Raw genomic sequence first — 24,526 nt, 5'->3', positions numbered from 1 at the left:
TACACAGGGATATTCCCACATAAAAATAGCCCTCCAAGACAGTCTGAGGGTCTGGCATTGGGAGGAAGAACCTCCAGAACATTTAGCCTTGAAGGCCAGCAGAGCTTGAGTGCAGGAGCTCAACAGGGCTGGGGGAAACAAAGACTCTACTCTTGGAGGGCACACACAAGGTCTCATATGCACTGGGACCCAGGGCAAAGCAGTGACTCCATAGGAACCTGGGCTAGACCTAACTAGGGGTCTTAGAGGGTCTCCTGGGAAGCCAAAGGTCAACTATAGCTCATTGTGGGGGCAAGGACATTGGCAGCAGAAGCCCCAAGGAATATTGATTGGAGTAGCGCTCCCAGCGGTGCACATTTTAGCAAGTACTGAAATTGAAACTATGATTAAAAAACTTCCAACAAACAAAAGCCCAGGACCAGATGGCTTCACAGGAGAATTCTATCAAACATTTAGAGAAGAGTTAACACCAATCCTTCTCAAACTATTACAAAAAACTGCAGAGGAAGGAATATTCTCAAGCTCATTCTATGAGGCCACCATCACCCTGATACCAAAACCAGACAAATATACCACAAAAAAAGAAAATTACAGGCCAATATCACTGATGAACACAGACACAAAAATCTTCAACAAAATACTAGCAAACCGAATCCAGCAACACATTAACAGTATCATACACCATGATCAAGTGGGATTTATCCCAGGGATGCAAGGATTCTTCAATATACACAAATCAATCAATGTGATACACCATATTAACAAATTGAAGGAGAAAAACCATATGATCATCTCAATAGATGCAGAAAAAGCTTTTGACAAAATTCAACACCCATTTATGATAAAAACTCTCCAGAAAGTGGGCATAGTGGTAACCTACCTCAACATAATAAAGCTCATGTATGACAAACCCACAGCAAACATTCTCAACAGTGAAAAACTGAAAGCGTTTCCTCTAAGATCAGGAACAAGGATGTCCACTCTCTCCACTTTTATTCAATATACTTTTTAGAAGTCCTAGCCATGGCAATCAGAGAAATAAAAGAAATCCAAATTGGAAAGAAGAAATTAAAATGTCACTGTTTGCAGATGACATGATACTATACATAGAAAATCCTAAAGATGCTTCCAGAAAACTAACTAGAGCTCATCAATGAATTTGGTAAAGTGGCAGGATACAAAATTAATACACAGAAATCTTGTGTATTCTTATACAGGAACAATGAAAGATCAGAAAGAGTAAATAAGGAAACAATCTCATTTACCATAGCATCAAAAATCATAAAATATCTAGGAATAAACCTACTTAAGGAGGCAAAAGACCTGTATTCAGAAAACTATAAGACACTGATGAAAGAAATCAAAGATGACACAAACTGATGGAGAGATATACCATGTTCTTGGATTGAAAGAATCAATATTGTCAGAATGACTATACTACCCAAAGCAGTCTGCAGTTTCAATGCAATCCCTATCAAATTAGCAGTGGCATTTTTCACAGAATTAGAATAAAAATTTTAAATTTGTATGGAAATGCAAAAGACCCTTAATAGCCAAAGCAATCTTGAGAAAGAAAAATGGAGCTGGAAGAATCAGGCTCCCTGACTTCAAACTATACTACAAAGCTACAGTAATCAAAACAGTATGGTATTGGCACAAAAACAGAAGTATTGATCAATGGAACAGGACAGAAGGTCCAGAGATAAACCCATGCACCTATGGTCACCTAATCTATGACAAAGGAGACAAGAATATACAATGGAGAAAAGACAGTCTCTTCAATAAGTGGTGTTGAGAAAACTGGACATCTACAAATAAAAGAATGAAATTAGAACATTCTTTAATACCATAAACAAAAATAAACTCAAAATGGACTAAAGACCTAAATGTAAGGCCGGATACTATAAAACTCTTAGAGGAAAACATAGGCAGAATACTCTCTGAAATAAATCACAGCAAGATCTTTTTGGATCCACCACCTAGGGAGTGATGAAAATAAAACCAAAAATAAACAAATGAGATCTAATTAAACTTAAAAGCTTTTGCACAGCAAAGGAAACCATACAAAAATGAAAAGACAACCCATAGAATGAGAAAAAAATATTTGCAAACTAAGCAATCGACTAGCGATTAATCTCCAAAATATACAAACAGCTCATGCAGCTCAATATGAAAAAGACAAACAACCCAATCAAAAAATAGGTGGAAGATCTAAATAGACATTCAGACATTTCTTCAAAGGAGACATACAGATGGCCAAGAAGCACATGAAAAGATGCTCAACATCACTAATTGTTAGAGAAATGCAATCAAAACTACAATGAGGTATCACCTCACACTGGTCAGAATAGTCATCATCAAAAATATCTACAAAAAATAAACGCTGGAGAGGGTGTGGAGAAAAGGCAACCCTCTTACAATGTTGGTGGGATGTTAATTGGTATAGCCACTATGGAGAACAGTATAGAGGTTCCTTAAAAACTAAAAATAGACCTACCATATGATCCAGCAATCCTATTCCTTGGCATATATTCAGAGAAAACCATAATTCAAAAAGATACATTCACCGCAATGTTCACTGCAGCACAATTTACAATAGCCAGGACATGGAAGCAACCTAACTGTCTTCTCTGGTTTTAACTGAGTCTTTTATATAATTCCATTTTGTCTTCAGTCTTAGCATATTGATTAAATTTCTTTTTCTAAATTTGTCCAGCAGTTGCCCTAGAGTTCATAATACACATTTCCTAGTGACCCAAATCCACTTTCAGGTAATACCAAACTGCCTCATCAGTAGTGAAAGTATACTTTATAACAGAGTATTCCTAATTCCTTCCTTCTGTCCCTTACAACATTCATATCACTTATTTATAAGCTATAATCACTGAATACATGGTTAATATTTTTATTTTGAACAAACTTATTTATCAGATCAATTAAGAAAAAGAAAACAAAATATTTATTTTACTTTATTTTTTTCTAATGCTTTTCGTTTTCTTTATACAGTTCTGATTTTCTGACCTGTATCTTTTTCCTTCTTTCTGAAGAACTACTTTTTACCTTTCTTGTAAGGCAGATCTACTAGCAACAGATTCCCTCAATGTTTGTTTTAGAAAATCTTTACTTCTCCTTAACTTAAAAAAAAAATATTAGATATTTAGAATTTCTTTTACAATACCATTTTGGCAAATATTAAAATGTTATACAGTTCTGCAGTTTTTGTTTTTGTTTTTTTTTTATTCTTTTTTTTATTCTTGGATATTCTAAAACATGTTAGCTTATATTACCCTTTAGATTTTCAGGGCATTAAAGATATACAAATAAAGTACAGAAGAATATTTGTTAACACATTTAGATTAAGTTTGTTCACAATTATTACAGGAAGCCCTTCAACTCTCAGATAATGAGGGCAAAAAAAATCCTGATGGGCCAAGTTATTCCTTTCTAAAAATAATATACCACATCAATTTTTAAAATAAATCCTTGGACTTCCCTGGTGGCACAGTGGTTAAGAATCCGCCTGCCAATGCAGGGGACATGGGTTCGATCCCTGTTCTGGGAAGATCCCACATGCTGCAGAGCAACTAAGCCCGTGTACCACAACTACTGAGCCCGTGTGCCACAACTACTGAAGTCCATGAGCCATGACGAAGAGTAGCTCCCGCTTGCAACAACTAGAGAAAAAGCCCGCACACAGCAACGAAGACCCAGCGCACCCAAAAATAAATAAATTTAAATAAATAAATGAAATAAAATAAATACTTAAAAGCATTCAGAAAACATTTGTCTTTTAATTGTCAAACAATGTATTTATGTGGTGGAAGAAGATATAAAAGACACCTAATAGAATTTTAAAATTTCAAAATAAGAAATTTTCAAATTAAGAATTTATTACTGTCGTTTAGGAAATATGCCTTACTTTTAAACTCAAATTCACTTCAAGTACTTGACATATAATTTAATACCAAAAATAATCTAGCTAAAGTACTTCTTAATATTTATACAGTGTAACTTCTCTGGATAGACAGGTTTCACGTAACAGTTTTCAATTAATGCTGAAAAAAATCACTTTATAGTAGTAATCACAATTAACTCATTAATGAATTACCAATTTATCTAGGAATTCATGTGGCATAAGAACCAAGGGACTAATCTGATAATTTCCCAGCAAGCAATTAATATTCCACTTAGTTGCTTTACATGCTTTCATGTGTGTGACTTGATCGACAAAAAATATGTACACAATATCAACATTTTTCTTTCTCTTTCTTCCTTTTCTTTCTTTCTTCTTTGTTTTTTTTTTAAGAGCAACTCAGTGATTTGGGGGATTAGTTGGTACAAGACAGAGAACATAAAGGGAAAAGTATAAAGTACAAAATAACACTGAACACCAATACCAGTAATCACCTCATTATTGTTATAACTAAGGATATTATTAATTTTGTGTTATTCACTTTTTAGAACATAAAGTCAGTAACTTGAACCTGAGGTATAGACACAGTACACACACAACTTTATACAAAATACTTTTTAAAGTCATACTACATTTTAAAATATTAGGAACCAAATACCTGTGCTGACTTGTATTTTAACTTAATGGAACAAGAAGAGAACAATATTCAACCAGGGAAGGTCATACTGATCATGGTAAAAGCTCTTAAGGTGGAAAATGTCTTTTTTTCCCTTTGTACTTACCACAGGCTATACAATGTCCTGAGAGTATTCATTATATGAAAAAAATATTAATCACAGCTTTGAGACTTTACTTCAGAAGGAACCAAGAAGAAAGCAAATTAGGTGAAGCTTCATCTTTGTTTTCAAAGAAGTGCTCTTAATTTTTCTTCTTGTAAAAGAAGTTTAAATCAGTTTATTATAAATACATCGAAACCATTACCTTTTTAGGTAAAGTCCAGCACTTGATTTATACAAAGTCCATGAAAAGAAGTCAATAGCGATCATCTAATCTTAAATCTTACATCATCCATTCCAGCTCATGGCACAATCTCTCACTTGCAGCATTGTTTAAATGCAAACAAAACAAAACAAGACAAACAACCCCCCCAAAAAAAACCCCACAAAAGACAAAAACAAACAAACAAAAAAGGGAAGGAGGGAGATAACAAACCTAAATGTTCATTGATATGGAAATGGGTAAATAAATTGTGGTGTAAAAATAGAACTAGCATGTGATCCAGGAATTCCACTTCTGGGTATTTATCTGAATAAAATGAAAACACAGAAGATGATAGCATCCCCATATTGCTTGCAGCATTATTTACAATATCTGAAATATGGAAACAATCTAACGCCCATGAATGGATGAATGAATAAGAAAAATGTGAGATCTATATATATTTTAAAGGAAATCTTACCATTTGCAACAATGTGGTTGGACTTCAAGGGTATTATGCTATGTGAAATAAGTCAGACAGAGAAAGACAAATATTATATGATCTCACTTATATGTAGATTCTGAAAACAGAGACAAAAACAAAAACAGAGCTCATAGATACAGACTGGTGGTTTCCAAAGGCCAGGAGAAGGGGATGGGCGAAATGGATGAAGGGGGTCAAAAGGTACAAACTTCCAGTAATACAATAATCATCTGTATGTAAAGTACCGCACGGTGACTGTAGTTAATACCGTATTGCAAATTTGAAAGTCGCTAAGAGAGTGTATCTCAAAAGCGCTCATCACAAGAAAAAAAATTTGTAATTGTGTATAGTATTGGTTGTTAGCGAGACCTTTTGGGTGATCATTTTGCTCAGATGAATCATTGTGCTGTACACCCAAAACGAATACAATGTTATATGTCAATTATACCCCCCCCAAAAAAAAAACTGTGGGGTAGTGAGAGAACTACATAGCTGTTAAAGTGAATAAACTAAAGCCACGTGTATCAACCCAGATAGATCTCAAACACAAAATACTGAGAAAAAAATCGATTGTAGAATTCTTTTAAAAACAGCATTTATATAAATATTAGAAACACTGCATGGATGCATAACAACTAGAGTGAAACAGGAAGATGTGCACTGAAAGGATAAAAACTAAACTCTGACTAGTATCTCCCTATAGACTTTGGAAGATAGAAAAGAGACTTGAATGCTCTTTTCTTTTCTTTTTAAAGAAGGATTTTAAGCAGGTTGCCTATATATATATGTTGAGAACCTGAGTGTGTGCTATACTATTCCAGTACTATGCTTCACGTTTTGAGCATCTCACAAATGGTGAGACACAGGTGGGCACACAGGATAGCATAGAAGGTTGGAACCTGGGGTCCTACACCATCTTGAGGCTTCAGAGGAAGAATCTCACTAAGCAAACCAAAAAGGACAAGGACTAAGACACCTACCTTCAATGTTCATTAAGCACCTATTAAAGACTAGCCTCAGTGCTAGAGCTTTGATGTAATGCTTCTTAAACTTCGAAACAGTTACAAATACAGGGCCTCCTTTAAATGTGCTGCAGACCGGTGGATTCATTTATTTACCACGTATTTGATATTAACCTCTGTCTCAGTTTCTGCAAGATGGAACGAAGGGTATCTGCATAAATTTGTCAGAATTAAGCAATTCATCTAAAGAAGTCTGGCATATAGTAAGCGCCCAGGAAATATCAGGCGCGGTTCCAGTCTTTTGGTGAGACGGTGATAGAAAAATACAGAGCTCAAGTGTCCGCGGCCCTCTCTGAGATGCGATGACATCATAAACCCAAGAGCCCCGATGGTCTCACAGAGAGACAGGCTCTCTAACTAGATAATAAAAACGCTTGTAGCCAGGCCTTTTCCGAGACCCTTGCTGTTCTCCCAGGAATCCGGCCACAGGCGTCTGGTGGGCGGCAGGCGGGCTGGGAGAAGGCAGAGGGGAGTAGAGGACCGGGTGGAGGCGGCTTAGGGGCGCGGCAGGAGGCGGGGCCTGAGGAAGAGCCCAGACGGGTCCTGCAGACCAGGCTCCGCGGAAGCCTAGCGGGCCAGGGTAGGGGCGCGGCGGAGTGAGGGTTGGAGAGGGAAGGGGGGGCGGGGCGGGGCGGGGCGGGGCCGGGGGCAGGCGGGGAAGGAGGGCAGTGCTGGCAGCTTAGAGGCTGAGAGCCGCCGGGACCTTCGCTGGTTCAGACCGCGGAAGAGCGAGCCGAGGTCGCCGCCATGCTCGCGGCGGTGGGCTCCCTGGCGGCTGCCTTCTGGACCGTTCTCCGTCCCCGCACTGTCCTGCTGGGGGCCGTCGCCTTTCTCTTCTTTGCTGATTTCCTCAAAAGGCGGCGCCCGAAGAACTACCCGCCGGGGCCCCCGCGCCTGCCCTTCGTAGGCAACTTCTTCCATCTGGACTTTGAGAAGGGGCACCTGTCGCTTCAGAGGGTAGGAGTGGGCGAAGGTGCCAGGGCCGCGTCCTGACCCTGATCTGCAGGACAAGGGCCATTCCGGGTACCGAGGGCGGGAGGCTGGGGGGCTCTGAGGCTAAAGCGGGCCCCCGGGGAGCTTTGAGCCTCGCTCTCCTCACCAGCAACCGGCATGATTCCACTTCTAGGGATGAAATTTTGTTAACTGTTTACTATTTAAGTGTGCCAGACACGATATGTTCTTTAAGTCATTTAATTGTGTGTCTTGTTACATATTATTGGGACATTTTTTTTTTAAGTCAGTGATTTTTTTAAAAAACATTTTTCTGCTTCTTAGCCATTATTGGAACACACTACATTTTTTAAAATTAATTAATTAATTTATTTATTTATTTTTGGCTGTGTTGGGTCTTCGTTTCTGTGCGAGGGCTTTCTCTAGTTGTGGCAAGCGGGGTCCACTCTTCATCGCGGTGCGCGGGCCTCTCACTACCGTGGCCTCTCTTGTTGCGGAGCACAGGCTCCAGACGCGCAGGCTCAGTAGTTGTGGCTCACGGGCCCAGTCACTCCGTGGCATGTGGGATCTTCCCAGACCAGGGCTCGAACCCGTGTCCCCTGCATTAGCGGGCAGATTCTCAACCACTGCGCCACCTGGGAAGCCGGGGACATTATATTTATAATCACTTTGTCTTTTTAATATTATTATCCTTGGGGGGGAAAATCCGGTACTTTCTCTCTCGGAGGCTCCGTTTCCCATGTGGAAAATGGTGATATTGCTACCTAAATCCTCACCGCCTTTCAACTGAATTGCTCCCATCCCCACAAGGACTGAGCCTCTCACATTCAGCCTCCTCGCCCTGCAATCCACTCTCACTAAAGTAATCATTTTAAAATGTCACTCCTCTGCTTAGGCTTTCTCAGGGCTTCTTGCTGCTTCCCAGCTTTCAGACTCCTTAGGGAGCCACTTGGAAATCTTGCTGTAGCCTCTTTCCACTTCTTTCTAATCATCTCCCATCAGGGCTCCCTAACTGTGGTCACTCTGAATTCCTTAGAATTCCCTCCAACATCCAGCACTTTCTAAAGCATTTTCAGCTGCTTCCCTGCCTCTCAGCACAGGTACCTCGCTGACAGACAACACTGTGATAGGTGGGTGTGAACATTAAATAAAACAGTGAATGGTCAATATTAATACAGCTTATTGTAGGTGCCCAACAAATAATAGTTACCCTTTCCCTAGAAATACCTGGAGCACTTAAAACACAAGCCTATAATATAAACTCAAATTCAGATGGAGAAGGTTTTTATCACTTTCTGGGAGAAACACACATTTGGTACAGGATTAGTCTACACAATTTTAAAGCTAGGCTCCTAAACCTGTACCCTTGTTTAATAAATGTGTTATTTAATTTCCAATATTGGGAGATTTTCCTGTTTTCTTTCTGTTAGTGATTTCCAGTTGGAGTCCATTATGGTCAGAGGACATATTTTGCATAATTTCAATTTTTAAAAAATATGTTAAGGTTGGTTTTATGACCCAAGATACAGCACCATGCATACTTGAAAAAAAATGTGAATTCTGCTGTTGTTGGGTGGAGTGTTCTATATTGTATGTCAATTAGATATAATTAAATGACTGTGTTCTTTAGTTCTTCTGAACCCTTGTTGACTTCTTGTCTACTGATTCTATCAGTTACTAGGAGAGGGTTGTTGAAGTCTTCAACTATAATTACTTGTTTTTCTATGTCTCTAGTCAGTTCTGGTAGTTTTCATTTATGTATTTGGCAGCTCTTTTAGATGGTGTATACACATTAAAATTGTTATGTCATCTTGGTGAATTGGCTCTTTATTATGTAATGTCCCTCTTTATCTCTGGTAATTTTCTTTGCCTGAATTTTACTTTATCTGATATAATATAGCCACACCAGTTCTCTTCTGATTCGTATTTGCATAATATATGCTTCTCCATTCTTTTACTTTTAATCTACTTATACCATTTTATTTGAAATGAGTTTCTTGTAGATAACATATAGGTGGGTAATTTTTTTTCATTCTGCCAATATCAGACAGTTGATTCGTGAATTTAGATCATTTATATTTAATGTAATTATTGATTTGCTAAAACATAAGTCTGCCAATTTATTATTTGTTTTCTATTTTTCACTTTGTTTTTTACTCCTCTGTTTCTCCTTTCCTGTCTTCCTGTGGGTCACTTGAACATTTTTTGAGAGTTACATTTTAATTTATCTATAGTGTTTTAGAGTATATCTCTTTGTATTGTTTTTAAGTGCTTGCTGTAAAGATTACATGCTATGCGTACATAACTTATTGCAGTAAGTATCAACAGTTTACCACTTCAGGTGGAATACAGACACCTTAAAACTCTTTAGGTCCTTTTATCTTCCCCCACTTTATAATATATAAATTGTCTTAAATATTACCTCTACAGACATTGAGAACCACCTCAGACAGTATTATAATTTTTCTTTTAACTGTCAAACATGATTCGTTAAATTCTAGAAGACAAGATTAGTCTACAGTATTTACCCATTTATTTACCCTTTCTGTTGCTCTTTCTTTCCTAACTGAAGAACTTTCTTTAGCTATTTTTTAGAACTGGTCTGCTGGCAAAAAAATTCTCTTAGCTTTCCTTCATCTAAGAATGTTTTATTTCACCTTCTTTTCTGAAGTATATTATCATTGGATATAGAATTCTAGGTTGACAGTTTCTTTTATTAAACCCTTGAAAATGTTGTGCTACTTCTTTCTGGCCTCTCTAGTTCCTGATGAGAAATCTGCTGTAATTTGAATTGTTGTTCCCCATGAGTAATGAGTTGTTTTCCTCTGCGTGCTTTCAAGAAGTTTTCTTTGTTTTTATTGGTTTCAGAGATTTGATTATATGTCTTGGTGTTGAATTCTTTGGATTTATTGGGTTCACTCACAACTTCTTGGATCTGTAGGTTTTTCTAGTACCAAATTTGAGAATTTTTCAGCCATTATTTCTTCATATATTTTTTCAAGTCCATGTTTTTTTCCTTTCCTTCTGGTACTCTTTGGCCCTGATTGCACAACTGACAGATCTTTTGTTATTCTAATATCAGTCCCTGAAGCTCAGTTGTTTTATCTTTTCTCAATCTATTTTCTCTGTGTTGTTCAGATTGGACACTTTCTATTGATGTCTTCAATTTCACTGATTATCCTGTCATTACCACTCTGCCACTGAGTTGCTCTCTTGAGTTTTTTGTTTACATTATTGTATTTTTCAGTTCTAAAATTTCTCTTTGGTTCTTATGTATATTTTCTAGTTCTTTGTTAAGATTTTCTATTTAAAAAATTTTTTGAGAGTATAATTGTTTATCGAAACATATTTTCAATAGCTGGTTTAAAATCTTTATCCTATAATTCCAACATCTTTATCATCTCAGTATTGGTTTCAACTCATTCAATTTGAGAGTTCTCTGGTTCTTGGTAACATGAGTAATTTTGGACTATATTCTGGATATTTGGTGTATTTTGTTATGTGACTCTGGACTCTATGTAAATCTTTTATTTTGGCAGATAGTCAATCTGTTTATGTTCAGAATGTTCACTTTTGTGGATTGTGGTTCAAATGTCAATTTAGGTTATAAAGTCTTTGCAATGCTATACTGGTCTACCCCACCTATGTGTTGTCCACCCCCATAGGACTCCAACCCACATTCTCATCAGTGCAGGCTGGAGAGAATGAGAATGGGGACAGAAGATTTGGGCCCCTCTGAGTAGGGTAGCCTCTTCCTTACTGCAGGGGGTCGGGGGAAGTCAGTAATCTAACCATATCATCTCCATGGGATACCGGTGCCTCCTTATTTCTGTAGAGTGGTAGAAATCAGAATTTTGCCCACTGACTACTTCAGGGAGTCTCCTTACTGCAGTTCAGGGGTGACAGTCACAATTCAGCTCATAGAGTCAGCAGGGGAGGGGCACTGCCTTATTGCAAAGGTAGGATGAAGGCAAGTTTCCGTGCATCTTCTCCACGGCTGTAACCCCTCATTAGGATGTGGGAGGGCCACATCTCTTATGGTATTTGTCTCCAGAAAAGGAAGGTACAAAGATTGAAATGTTCTGTCCTGGTGGACCACCCTTTATCTGGTCCTTTGACTACAGAGAACAGGGTTTTATTGGTGTTACTTTCTGTGTGTGTCAGTATCATGATGAGGAGGAGGAGTAAAATGGGATGCTTTTACTCACTCTTGTCTGAAATCAGAAACTTGGTCTGTGCCCTTGTTTTACCATTAAGATAGATATGACTAAAGAGGTTAAATGATTTGCCTCATGTCATAAAACTGGCCAGGGATGAAACTGAGACTAGGGTCTTATCTCTGGCCCAAAGATTTTTCATCAGAAGTGTTAAATTTTATTTTATATAAGTTTGCAATGAAATATTTTTGGCTGTAAAAAAAATGGAGTTAAATGGTGTGATTTAGTTGTAATTAAATTTACATTCCAGCAATTTGGAAACATTAAGTACCTATCATTAACTACCTATCATTACCTATCTGTCTATCTTTACTTACCTATCTATCATTACCTATCAGCTATAACATTAACTATCTGCTAGGTCTTGTATGTGGATGTATATTCGTTTTCATTTGATCTTCACAAAAGACACACAAGTTAGGAATCTTCTGATGTTGTTTCCATTTTACCACTGAACAGATAGGCTGAAAATGGTAAAGCGATTTCCCCAAGTTATTCAACATAGATAATGGCCAAACAAGGACTTGGACACAGGACTATTTGACTCATTTACCTATTCTCTGACTTATGCTACCTGACTTTTCACGATGTAGTTAGAGGATAATTGACTTATTCAGGGGTTCATTTATCCAACAGACATTTATGAAGTGCTTATTATATGACAGGCACAGTACAAGACAGTGTATGATGAAATGTGTGTTATAAACTTTTGGTAACCAAGTGAGATATCATGAGGTGGGATCACTGTGAATGGGAAGCCCTGGGGATAACCTCTATAGAATGTTGAAATAAATTTGGCTGAACTGGAAAGAAATGTTAGGCAAGTGGTTATATGGAGTAAAGTGGACAGGAGATTTTTAAATGGGAGGAAGTGACATGAGCTAAAACAAAGTGAGAGGACAGTGAAGAAACTGGCCTATTTGTATAGCATGATGGGAAACATGAACCATTCTTGTTTTTCCCCTTTTTTTCTAAACTTCCTCTACCACAGCTATATGTGCATGTATTTAAATAAGAGAAAATCTTATTGGACTAAAGTGGGAGAATGGTAGATAAGGTGGATAAATGTATTATGAGGATATACATTAAGCTGCTTGTAATAAAAAGGCCCCAAAATACAGTGGTATAAAGAAAGAGTGAAATTTGTTTCTCTCTCAGGGGTGAGTTCAGATGTAGGCAGGAAGACCAGGCTAGGAAGGCTGCTTTGTACCACAAGGTCATCCAGAAACCCCAGTTCCTTCTATCATGCTGCTCTCGTCCTACAGCATCTTCATGTATGAGTTCCAGTCCATGGAAAGGGGAAAGGAGCAGGTGGTGAGAAGCAACTTTCCTTTAAGGACATGACCCAGAAGATGCACACATCACCACTACTTACGTCCCATTGGCCACACCTGGAGAAGCCGAGAAATGTGGTTTTTGATTGGGAAGTCATGTGGCCAGCTATTATTTAGGGAGCTTCATCACTCAGAAGGAGAGAGAGAGAATATCTTCATGCTTTCAGTTAAGGATGAGACATACAGAGCGAGTTAGGAAGAGCCCAAATTTATGACCACCAGCTAGGCACTAAATCTCTGTGCTTCTTTTTCTGAAAACAAAGAATACATTGTAGGGTTATTATAAGAATCAAACAAGTTCATGAATATCAGTTTACTGCCAGGGTGCCTAGCACACAGTTGATGCTTCTTTCTATATCTACCACCCTCCTCCTTTCTTCAAAAATTTATAGTAACAAACTCAAAGAAAAGCCAGTTGAGGTTGCATACCTTGTCTGGCCTGATTGCTGCGTGGGCTGCATTAATCCACTCTCTGGACACTTCCCCTGCATTCCTTTGTCCAGATCTAACCAGAGTCCTTTTGCTAAAATATACTCCCAAATATAACAATAACAATAAATAATTTTATTATTTATTTTAGTATTATGGTTACTTATCATCACCATCCCAACGATGGGAATTAGTAATATCCCCCATTTTATAGATTTGGAAACTGGGACACAGAGAAGTTAAATAACTTGACCAAAAATCACATAGAAAGTGAGAGCAGAAGCTGGATATAAATGGATTTGTATGACTTCAAAATCCAAGTTCTTAAGCACTCACTGCCCTTACCTCTCCTATTCAGTTTTCTAGTTGCAAACAAAACAAGATCCAAAATATTTCACTTGACATTAGTAATATCCTTGGTCTAGCTCACATTACCTTGCCAGGTTTGTTTCCCCTCTCCGTACACAAATGAGAAGGTATTTTTTCCCAGAAACCTATCCTAGCCTTTGGTCCCCTTATGTGCTTCCTGCTTTCCCCCATTTAATAATTTATTGTACAGAATGGTAATAATCAGAACTGGTTACTTATCTGTATGCTCCATTAGCTTGGGGGCATCTTAAGCTTAAGGACCTGTACCTCCAGCACCCGGCCTTGACCAACCACAGGGTTAGTGCTCTTTAATGAACCTATATTGCAGTCAGAAAAGAGAGCTCACTTGTTCCTGAAAGCCCACATTTTCCTGTCTTTGCATTGGTGTCTGCTATTCCCACAGCCTAAAATCTTTGCCTTCACAACACATATCCTTTTGCAGGTACCCACACCTTCATTTACGATCTGGCCCAAGTATCAGCTCCTCTTAGAAACTTTCTCCTGTACCTGGAGTGGAATTCTTCTCTTCTTTCAATAGCTTCATGCCCCTTGCTCCAGCATTATAACATATATCATCTTCCACTATGCATTAGTTTTTTTCTGTAGTCAGCCTTCCCCAAGAGGCTTTGACACTTCAGGAAAACACCATAGCATGTTGATATCTGTATTGCCCTCACATATAACATAGCAATGTCAAAAGGTGCCTGACAACTCTGAAAGCATTTCATAAAAACCTGTTGGATTGAACTTGAATTTGATTTCCACAGGCTGTTCTCAGAAACCTAGCATAACCCCAAGAACTACCAGTGAGACCAGTATTCTTAGCAGGAGTTCAGAGACCCCAGGGGACTGGTGAACTGCATTTATGCATAAATGCATTCATGTGTACAGGGTTTTGCTTTACCAGATCCATGACATACTAGATTTTTGAAGGATTTTACGACTTAAAAAGTGTAAGAAGTGTTATAAAGCTTTATTCCCTATGTCCTTAGGTTTCTATTTTGTGCTTTATTGGATAGAATCGCTTTGTAACTATAAAAGCAATGCAAATGCATTGAGTGACACGTTTTAAAATATAGTTTAGCGAGTGAGAGAGAATCTTAGCCCTCCTTGAGCACAGAGCTCAGTGCTGGTGAGTGCTCAGAGGAACAGACCCTCTCACCTACTGCTAGTGGGAATAAGAATTGATACACTCTTCCTTTTTTCCTTTTTCTCTTTTCCTGTCTTTGTTCTGTTGGCTTTTGAGTTTAAGAACTTAAGTAGAATCGTCCTCAACTTTATATCTCGTGGTTCAGTCTCTTGTCTCACTAACTCACCACTTCTAATTTTTTGTATTCTAAACATTTATTTTGCTCTACTTTATTATTTAAGTGCTTCATCTTACGTTTGGAATATTTATCATTCATATGAAATTTCCTGTAACCTATTACTTTTATTTGCCTTTTATAGCTACTGTGCTATTCCTTTTCTCTTGATTTTTCTAGTTTCATTTCTGATTTTAAGTCTGTTTTAGCCTCCTGAACCACCTTTTTTTTTAAATTGAAGCCTAGTTGATTTACAATGCTATGTTAATTTCTACTGTACAGCAAAGTGATTCAGTTATACATATATATAGATTCTTTGTTATATTATTTTCCATTATGGTTTATCACAGGATATTGAATATAGTTCCCTGTGCTATACAGTAGGATCTTGTTGTTTATCCATCCTATTCATAACAGTTTGCATCTGCTAACCCCAAACTCCCATACCATCCCTCTCCCACACCCTGCCTTGGCAACAACATGTCTGTTCTCTATGTCTGTGAGTCTGTTTCTGTTTCATAGATAAGTTCGTTTGTGTCAGTAGTGTCATATTTTAGATTCCACAAGTGATATCATATGGTATTTGTCATTCTCTTTCTGACTTACTTCACTTAGTGTGATAATCTCTAGTTCCATCCATGTTGCCACAAATGGCATTATTTCATTATTTTTATGGCTGAGTAATACTCCATCGTATATATGTACCATATCTTCTTTATCCATTCATCTGTCGGTGGACATTTAGGTTGTTTCCATGTCTTGGCAATTGTGAATGGAGCTGCTATGAACATAGGGGTACGTGTATCTTTCTGAATTATAGTTTTGTCCAGGTGTATGCCCAGGAGTGGGATTGTTGGGTCATATGGCAACACTATTTTTAGTTTTTTTGAGGAACCTCCATACTGTTTTCCATAGTGGCTGTACCTTCTTACATCCCCACCAATAGTGTAGGAGGCTGAACAACCTTATTTTTAACCTCTTTTTTTTCCCTTACACTGTCTTTTTCTTAAGAACTTGTTTGTTTTTGTACATCAAAATGTATTCTCTACCTTACAAAGTCTTCTCAGATGACACTGGGACTTACATTTACCTCCAAGTAAAGCCATTGGCACAGTGACTGGCATGGTTACTTAAGAATTGGTAGACATCACCACCATTGGTACCAGGGCTGCAGGAGGTCCTTTGATGTATCCATGTTTACACAGTTGATCATGCCATAAAAATGTTTGATGTAGTTCTGTCGGACTAGAAATATACATGCGCAGAGAGTTGGTAAGAGGTGAAACTCTGTAGAAGTTCATTTCTGTAAACACTACTGGAGTGCCAAGTCCCCTCCAAGAACAAGCTGAGATTCCAGGTTGTATACATTGTCAGCTAGGAGTCCTTTAGCTTAACCTGAGATTTTCAGCCATTCCAAAAATATTTTACTGTATATTCTGAAATAGTCAAGAAATCCTTTCTGTAAAACCTAAGAAGTTCATCCAGGCATTCAGCATGATGAAATAAAAAGTCTTGATTTATGCAGACCCATTCCTGCCATTTCTTAGAACAAGACGTGCACTTTAGAGGCAGACCAGACTAAGATGGAATCTTGGCTCTGCTCTTTCTAACAAGACAGACTTACTGTGCTAGTGATGAACAAACATGGATGGAAGACTGTAGACCAACAAAACAATGGAAGGATGGAGTTCAGGCTTGGTCTTTAATATGGGAGCAGGGTGGTGGAATGAGACTAAATCCATGGTATCTGCTCTGAAGGGGTGACACAGTCCAGGGAGCTTGAGGTGACATGGGAGAGCATAAGTCCATGCCAGCTGGGGAGGTGGGGCCACAGATACCTGAAGGAAATGAGCGCTTCTGTTTGATACCACAGCCTTAGTAAGACACAGCCCTGCAGTCTGCAGGAATGGGCAGGTCTGCTTAGATTCCTCTCTTGAGTAAGCATGTCAGGGATGACTTTGATTTATGACCCTTGACTGCGGTCCAAGCCATATTTGCACATACCTGAACATTTGTGTATGCTCCTGACACACCCACACACTCTTCCATTCTCTTTGTCTCACTCTTCCTCTCCCAGCTCCCTCACCCTCATTCTCACATTCATTCTCTTACATCCACTAAACTCTAAGGTCCAAGCACCATCTCGGGTTCATGGCTTTGTCCTTAAATCTTACATAATGCTTGGCAAATTTCACCAACACCCAATAGCTTTGTCACCTTGGCTAAGTTACTTCTGCTAGGACTCATTTTTCTTACTGAAAGGCAAGGAAAATCATTACTACCATAGGGTAGTTGTGAGGTTAATGAAATAAAACGTGAAAGGTGCTTATCATGGCACCCAGTGGACGTGGTTGTCTGTGACCACCAGCTCCTTTCTCTCGCACATCATCCCTGTGCTCTTGTCCTGTCTGTCACATGAGCACATGAGCAAGTGCTTCCATATCCCTTTGCACACAGAGCCCATTCATTCCCCAGAGGCTCAAGTGGCTGTCTGCCAGGTACCAGGGAACAAAGTGCCTTTCACATCGCTGCTCTCATTCTTCTTCACAGAACCCTTTGAGGGAAGAATAATTTTCTCCTTTTATAGCTGAGGCTCCGAACAAGTGAAGCAACTTTCCCTGGAGCTCACAGCTAGTCAACCATAGAGTTAAGATTTGCACATGGCTCCAGAACTAGTGTGCTCTTCTCCATACCTGGTCCCAGCCCTATAATGAATTTTCTGTCACCTAGAACATGTTGAGGAAGGGGACATTCTCTCTTGGTTAAACAGATATGATTTACTAAGAAGTCCATGTTTACTAAACATATCTCAGCCTTCTCTGGTGAGTCACATGTATGACTTCTCTCCCTTCCCTAGATTTTAAGATGCTTGCAGTTAAAGACCTTGTTTATTTTGTTAAATCTTTAGGCCTTATTCTCAGGACTAATGGTGGACACTCACTCAATCTGAGGAAGTTGAACATATGAATGAATGTTTATAAGGAATGTCTATGTCCTGTAGTGGATTCAGCCCGAGTCTAGTTGAGAGGAGGAGAAATGGAAACAGGTAGAAACATCCCCATCAGACCATCAGACCTAAGTGCACACACAGGTGCGCACACAGACACCCCCACCCCCCATCCAAGCTCCCACAGCTACACAAACCCTCTATTCCTGGACACACAGACTTGTGCATATTCTGTGACTATTTTACTATTTTTCAGTTTGTGAAGAAATATGGGAACCTTTTTAGCCTGGAATTCGGTGACTTGCCTTCAGTTATTATAACTGGATTGCCCTTAATCAAAGAAGTCCTTGTCCACCAGGACCAAAACTTTGTGAACCGCCCTATAACCCCTATTCGAGAACGTGTTTTTAAGAAGAATGGTAAGTTTCTTGACTAATATAAGATGTGTACGTTTGATATTCTTGTAGTCTGTGAAAGGTACCTTTGTGACTGTAATTCTCCAACACTCCCAGGGACCAGGCCCATCATAAAATTCCTGCCCCTAAAAGAAGCTGAGTGGCCGCATTTCCCTGTTACAGACACCCCCTCAGGGAACCTGGCAGGGTTAGCCCTAATGTCAGGGATTTGAGAGAAGCTGCATCACCTGCATGAACTCACTCTGGCTGCTTTAATTAGTAAGTATTCACATCACTCAGTGATGTGATGTGTTTTTTAAGAAAGGCAATGCGTTCTCGCTCTCTCTTTCTGCTTTCCCATTCAGATCTCTTCCCTAGGAAAATGGATGTGGATCTGCTCCCTCCTGCTGATTATGTGATCCCTTCTTGCCTCTAGTTCCTTATGCTCTATTATTAAGGCTGTGCCCCACAAGGTAGCTTAACCCTTCCATCTATATTAGAAGAGTTTGGCATGAACACTTAAAATGATCATTAAATAAATGAACACATTTAAAAATCTAAATGAAAAACTCAGATTATTCTTCTACCAAGGCACCATATTTTTCAGGTGCTTCTCAATTCCTCTGAAATATTTCATCCATTAATTCTACATCCATTCACTCTATTTATTATCAGCCACGTGAAGCCCAGTGCTAGGCGCCAGTGCCAGAACAGTGAGTAGAATGACAAAATCCTGTTCTTCTGTAACTTACATTCCATTCAGGAAAACAATATCAATTACTCTAATAATTTCAGGCCTTAACTGTTATGAAGGTAAGAGCAGGGTGCACTTCTTAGGTGTACCTAATCTAATTCAGAGACTCAGGAAAAGCTAATGTAAGTAAATGACAAATGTGAAGAAGCAATCAGTCAGAGGGAATAGAGTATGAAAAGTCTCTGAGGTGGGAAGAAGGACAGTGAACTGAGGAATTGAAAGGTGGCCAGTGTGGGAAGCACAGGGATTAAACGGAGAAAATTAAATGGAGATGAAGGTGCTGAGTTTGGCCAGGAATAGTTCATGCATCTCCTTGTTAAGGATGTTGCTTTTTATCCTAATAATAATGGAAGCTCTTGAACGGTTTCAGTAGAGAAAGGAATCATCGTACTTACATGGTATGGTTTAAAGACTTCTTTAGGCTGCAATGTCAAGAATGGAATAAAGGGAGCAAGAGACTATTGCAGCATTTTAGGTTAGAGAAGGTGGTGGCTTGGACTAGGGAGATGGCAAGAAATGACAGTACAGTAGGTTAGACCAGGAGAGTGGCCGTGAAGATATATGGATTTAAGATATTCAGGAGGTAAATCCAATAAGACATGATGACCTAGACAGAGAGAGAATGAGGCATTGAGGTAGATACCCAAATGGGTAGGAAAGAAGGAACATTTGGAGGAGGGCAAGGTGTTGGCTGGCCTGGGTGGGGAGTTGTATGGAGCAATCATGAATTCAGTCATAGATATGCTGAGTTTGAAATGCCTTTAAATCTGCAGAGTCAAGCAGACACTTGTATGTATGTCTGGAGCTGAGGGACAGAAAGAGCTAATGAGATTTTCCCAAAAATGGAGCATAGATAGGGGAGAAGAGGCTTGCAGAACTTGAATGAAGAACTAGATCATTTTGAAATATAATAGAAGATGAATTAACAAAAGGTATGGTAAGTTCTCTGCAGTCAGAGAATTAGGAGGAAAACTGGAGAGTGTCACATCCTGGGAAAAGAGAGAAGAAAGAAGTGTCTCATGCTGCTGCCACATCAAGATGAGGTTGAGAAGGATCCTGGACTGGACAGCAGGGAAGGCCATGTCCTTGAGGTGGTAGAGGCCAAAGGCAGATATTAGAAGGAGTTGAAGAGTGCTCTGGAAGTGAAGAAATGAAAGAAGTGTGGCCTCACCTGTATTAATGAAATAAATGATCATCTATTGAACACACCAAGACGGTTTTTTTTTTTCCTTTGCCTGTGTTTTTCTTTCCGCATAGATTTTTCACTCTTCCATGCTCTTGAATGATTCATTTATTTTTTAAGGTCCAGCTTAGATAGGACCTCTCCTAAAGGCCTTGCCTCCTTATGAGTATGGATTTTGTCTAATCCCTAAGTGCATTCTTGGTATGTTGCATAACATAAATACTTACATATACTTATGTGACAAGTAATCAAAACATGGGCTTTGGAGTTAGGCAGAACTGAATTTGAATGCCTGTTCAGCTGCTTACTAACTCTGAGACCTTGCAGAGTTTCCTTTTATCCCTTGTGCCTCAGTTTCCTTATCAAAAAAATTGTTGGGAGGGTTGGCAGTTATGATAGGACCTGCCTCAGAGAGGTTCTGTGACTGCTAAATTACACAATGTATTAAAAATGTTAAAGTGTCCGGCATTAGAAGCAGTCAATAAATGCTAGCCACTATATCTATTGCTTTGGGATTATTTCTCTGAATAGTTTTCAAGCGCCTTAATGCCCTTCTCCTTCCTTCCATCTGATGCATTATCCCCCATGGCTCTTGTTGGCTTTCTTTTCATAATGTTGGCTTTCTTTTTCCCAGGCTTGATCATGTCCATAGGCCAGGTATGGAAGGAACAAAGAAGGTTTGCCCTGACAACACTGAAGAACTTTGGTTTAGGAAGGAAGAGCTTAGAGGAGCGCATTCAGGAAGAGACCCACTTCCTCATCCAGGCAATAGTAGAGGAGAACGGTGAGTGTGTCATAGGACAGGTGCAGGGAACTGTGGCTCATTCATTCACTCACCAGGTGATTAATAAGAGTCTACGTGCCTGTCCTGCACCCAGCACTGCGTAGGGCACTGAGGGGATAACAGTGAACAGCTAACCATGACCTGCCCTCATGGAGCTCAAGAATTAAGAATAAGAAGATGGGTATTAAACTTATTGGTTTTAAATCCTGGTCATCAGTTTGACTTCCCAGGCATTGACTGAATACTTGCTGTGTGTTAGACCCTGTGTAGGGTGCTGGGGCCACAGTCTCAGAGGTGGTTCTGTAGTCAGTATGTCATATGTCATGTAGAGTAGACTCTCAGTGGAAGAGAAAGAAACCAATCTGAAGGATCCATCGCTTCTTCTGCCTCTAGGACAGCCTTTCGACCCTCACTTCAAAATCAACAATGCAGTTTCCAATATTATTTGCTCCATCACATTTGGGGAGCGCTTTGACTACGAGGACAATCAGTTCCAGGAGCTGCTGAGGCTGCTGGATGAGGTCACATGTCTTGAGACATCAATGTGGTGCCAGGTGAGGCAGTTCTCACTTCCTATCTTGGATAAGGATATTGGGCTGATGTCAGACACAGATGAGCTCTTCCTTTTTTTTTTAAGCTAACATATAACCTTTTAAAATTTACTTTAACACAAACATGTTTGCAGTCAATCTGTTAAATTTAGTATTTTACATAATATTGTTAAATATTGACTATAGACAAAGAACGTTTCTAACATTCGTGTAAGGTACAAAACTTTACATGAAGTGCACCTATGGACCTATGTTCTTTTCTTTAAAAAGCACAATATTGCCATCACCTTTGTGTCTCTCCTCTCCATGTCCCTCCTTAGCCCTCCATGTCCATCCTCCCTCAGAAGTATTCTTCTTTGCCTGACTCTCCCTAGGCAAATTGTTTTCAGATTCATATGTTAGTTGTACTTTTTTTAAAAAATCTGCTTACTTTTCTATTTTATGAATATGCCCCTGTTTGTTATTCTGTTCCCTATTAATAAACACTCGGGGGATTTCCAGTTTGGGGATCTGGAATGAACAGTCTTGTCAATCCTTCATGTGGACACATCCACTCGTTTCTCTTGCATTTACACCTGTAAAAAATACTTAAAGTTTTCCCAGGTGGTTGCACTACTTACGTGTCCATCCACACTTGATATTATCAGTCTTCTAACTTTGTAGGGTATAGATTTAGAGGGGTCAAACCTCACCCCTTCCTTGGTGGGCCCTGCTCTCCACTTTTGTCCTGGCAGTGCTGTGAGTCTGTCAAAACCTCTACTCAGCTTCTTGGCCTCTCAGCCACATTTCTGGATTTGGAAGACACTTCTAGGGGAAAATCAGCCCCAAGGGTTTTATTTATTCTTAACAAGTATCTTTAGCTGGAGACTTAGGGATCCATCACACCAACACTGATAAAATAGTTGATTCCTAGCACATTAAAGGGGCATAATGAATGTGAGCTATTATGATTTATTGTCAGTGTTATTTTTGAATAATGTTCCTTACTCTCACTTCTAACCGTGGTAGCCCCCCCATCCAGTTATTCCAGTTTCTTCCCTCCTGTTAAGACAGAACCTAGGAAGTCATGGGAGTTCAGTGGGTACCTGGCTGACTGTTCCCAGGGAACAGAAATCCTGGGAGGGTAGGATGGGGCAGTAGGGCAGGGGTAAGAAGCATTTCTTAGAGAACCAAAGTAGACCAGGCACTTTGATGGACAACTCTTCATACTTTATCTCAGATAATTTTTTACAGCAGTCCTTTAAACATGAAATGGATCATCCTGATGTGTGCAAGCAGATATGGGAATATGTAAGCACATCCCATAGTGGTCTGCTGGCTCTGTCAAGTGCAGTATGGATCTCATGTCATTTAGTCATGAAAATAACCATCGGGCCCCACTGGCAGCTAAAGTAGCCACAAATCACATCATTACTACTATTATTATTATTATTACTATTATTACTGAAGTATTATAGCTAGAAAGAAACAGAGCTAATTGTCAAACCCATGCCTGTTTCATTTAAAATCTAGGCAACTTTCTATTACCTTACGCTATCTATTTTCTACTATGTATTATTAGAGAAAATATAGTCAAAGACCACTTTATTTCAGTAAAAAATATCTTACCCACATGGAGGTTACATCATAGTGGGGGCAGACAAATAAGTACACGTACATATTTAACATAGATAGATACATACATAGATAGATACATACATACATAGGTATGTAGATACATAGATACAAAGATACATATACATAGATAGACAGACATTTTGCACACACACACACACACATACACACCCAAATATATATACATACACATACTAATGACAATAGTCACAGAAAAAAATAAAACAAAATAAAGGAATGGAAAGAGAGTACCAGAAGTGCTACTAACTGTAAGATTATCAGGTAAGATAGGTCCAAGTAGGTGACATTTGAGCAGTACATTAATGAATTAAAGGAAATGGAGTTATACAGATGGAATGGAAAACCATTCTAGATGGAAGGAATAGCAAATGCAGTGTCCTAAACAAGAACATTTTTTATGTTTTCACAGAGGCCAATGGGACTGGACTTGAAAGAGTGAAAGAGAGCAAGATGGCAGGGAGTGATAGGAGAGGAGGTGGCAGGAGGGTGAGGGGCTAGCTCATGTAGAGCTCCAGGCTAGGAGAATGGTGTAGAATTTTGTCTAAATGTCATGGAAAGTCATTGGAGGATTGAGAGCCAAAAAGTGAAATAATCAATTAAACAGTTAAATGATCCCTCTGGCAGCTCAGTGGAAAATAGACTGGGAATGGGGTTAAGGATAGAATCAGGAAACGTGTTGGAGACTTTACAGCATCCAGGTAAGAAATGTTGGTGGTTTGTACAGGAAGACAAAGCACATGGAGTGGTGAGAAGTGGTCCGAGACTGGTTAGATTTTGGATGGAGAGCTGAAATGCTTTGCCAGAGGGGAAAGAAGAGGGTTGAGAGAGAGAAGAGTCAAGGGTGACTCCAAGCATTAAATTTAAGTAAATAAAAGAGATGGAAAGAGAATATGGTTTCATTGTCTTCAAAAGTAGAAAACTGGCACTCCCTTGTCTCCATGACTGTTTTGTTTTCTCCATCAGCTCTACAATGTCTTTCCAAGGATAATGAATTTCCTTCCTGGACCCCACCAAATGCTCTTCAGGAACTGGGAGAAACTGAAAATGTTTGTTGCCCGTGTGATTGAAAACCACAAGAGAGGTTGGAATCCTGCTGAAGCAAGAGACTTCATTGATGCTTACCTCAAGGAAATAGAAAAGGTGAGGAAACCAGAGCTGTTACCTGAGTTTTACTCTTAAAGAGCAAATGAGGGGATTCTGGGTTCTTATTGCTGCTGTAGCAAATCACCACAAACGTGGGGCTTAAAACAACACGCATTTGTTTTCTTACAGTTCT

The 24,526-nt window shown here is 39.2% G+C and overlaps 1 protein-coding gene across 3 annotated transcripts in view; it reads left to right on the top strand.

Moving 5' to 3' along the window:
- The first annotated feature begins 7,094 nt into the window (after positions 1-7,094).
- LOC118895900 (cytochrome P450 2J2) overlaps positions 7,095-24,526 on the top strand; it is a 130,766-nt gene continuing 113,334 nt past the window's right edge. For 2 of the 3 annotated variants that reach the window (XR_005020050.1, XM_036853468.1), the window contains exons 1-5: positions 7,100-7,354; positions 18,205-18,367; positions 20,915-21,064; positions 21,458-21,618; positions 24,214-24,390. Coding sequence is in view for 2 of the 3 variants with exons in the window: in XM_036853468.1 (XP_036709363.1) it covers positions 7,145-7,354; positions 18,205-18,367; positions 20,915-21,064; positions 21,458-21,618; positions 24,214-24,390 (861 nt within the window). In the remaining variant the exon portion in view is untranslated. Of the gene's footprint in view, positions 7,355-18,204; positions 18,368-20,914; positions 21,065-21,457; positions 21,619-24,213; positions 24,391-24,526 lie in introns of all 3 variants that reach the window. The other variant, XM_036853464.1, reaches the window with a different exon arrangement.

Source organism: Balaenoptera musculus, chromosome 1 (assembly GCF_009873245.2).
Source record: "Balaenoptera musculus isolate JJ_BM4_2016_0621 chromosome 1, mBalMus1.pri.v3, whole genome shotgun sequence".
NCBI classification, from domain to species: domain Eukaryota; kingdom Metazoa; phylum Chordata; class Mammalia; order Artiodactyla; family Balaenopteridae; genus Balaenoptera; species Balaenoptera musculus.
The sequence above is the reverse complement of the archived record's forward strand: the minus strand, read 5'-3'. Positions and strand labels throughout refer to the sequence as shown.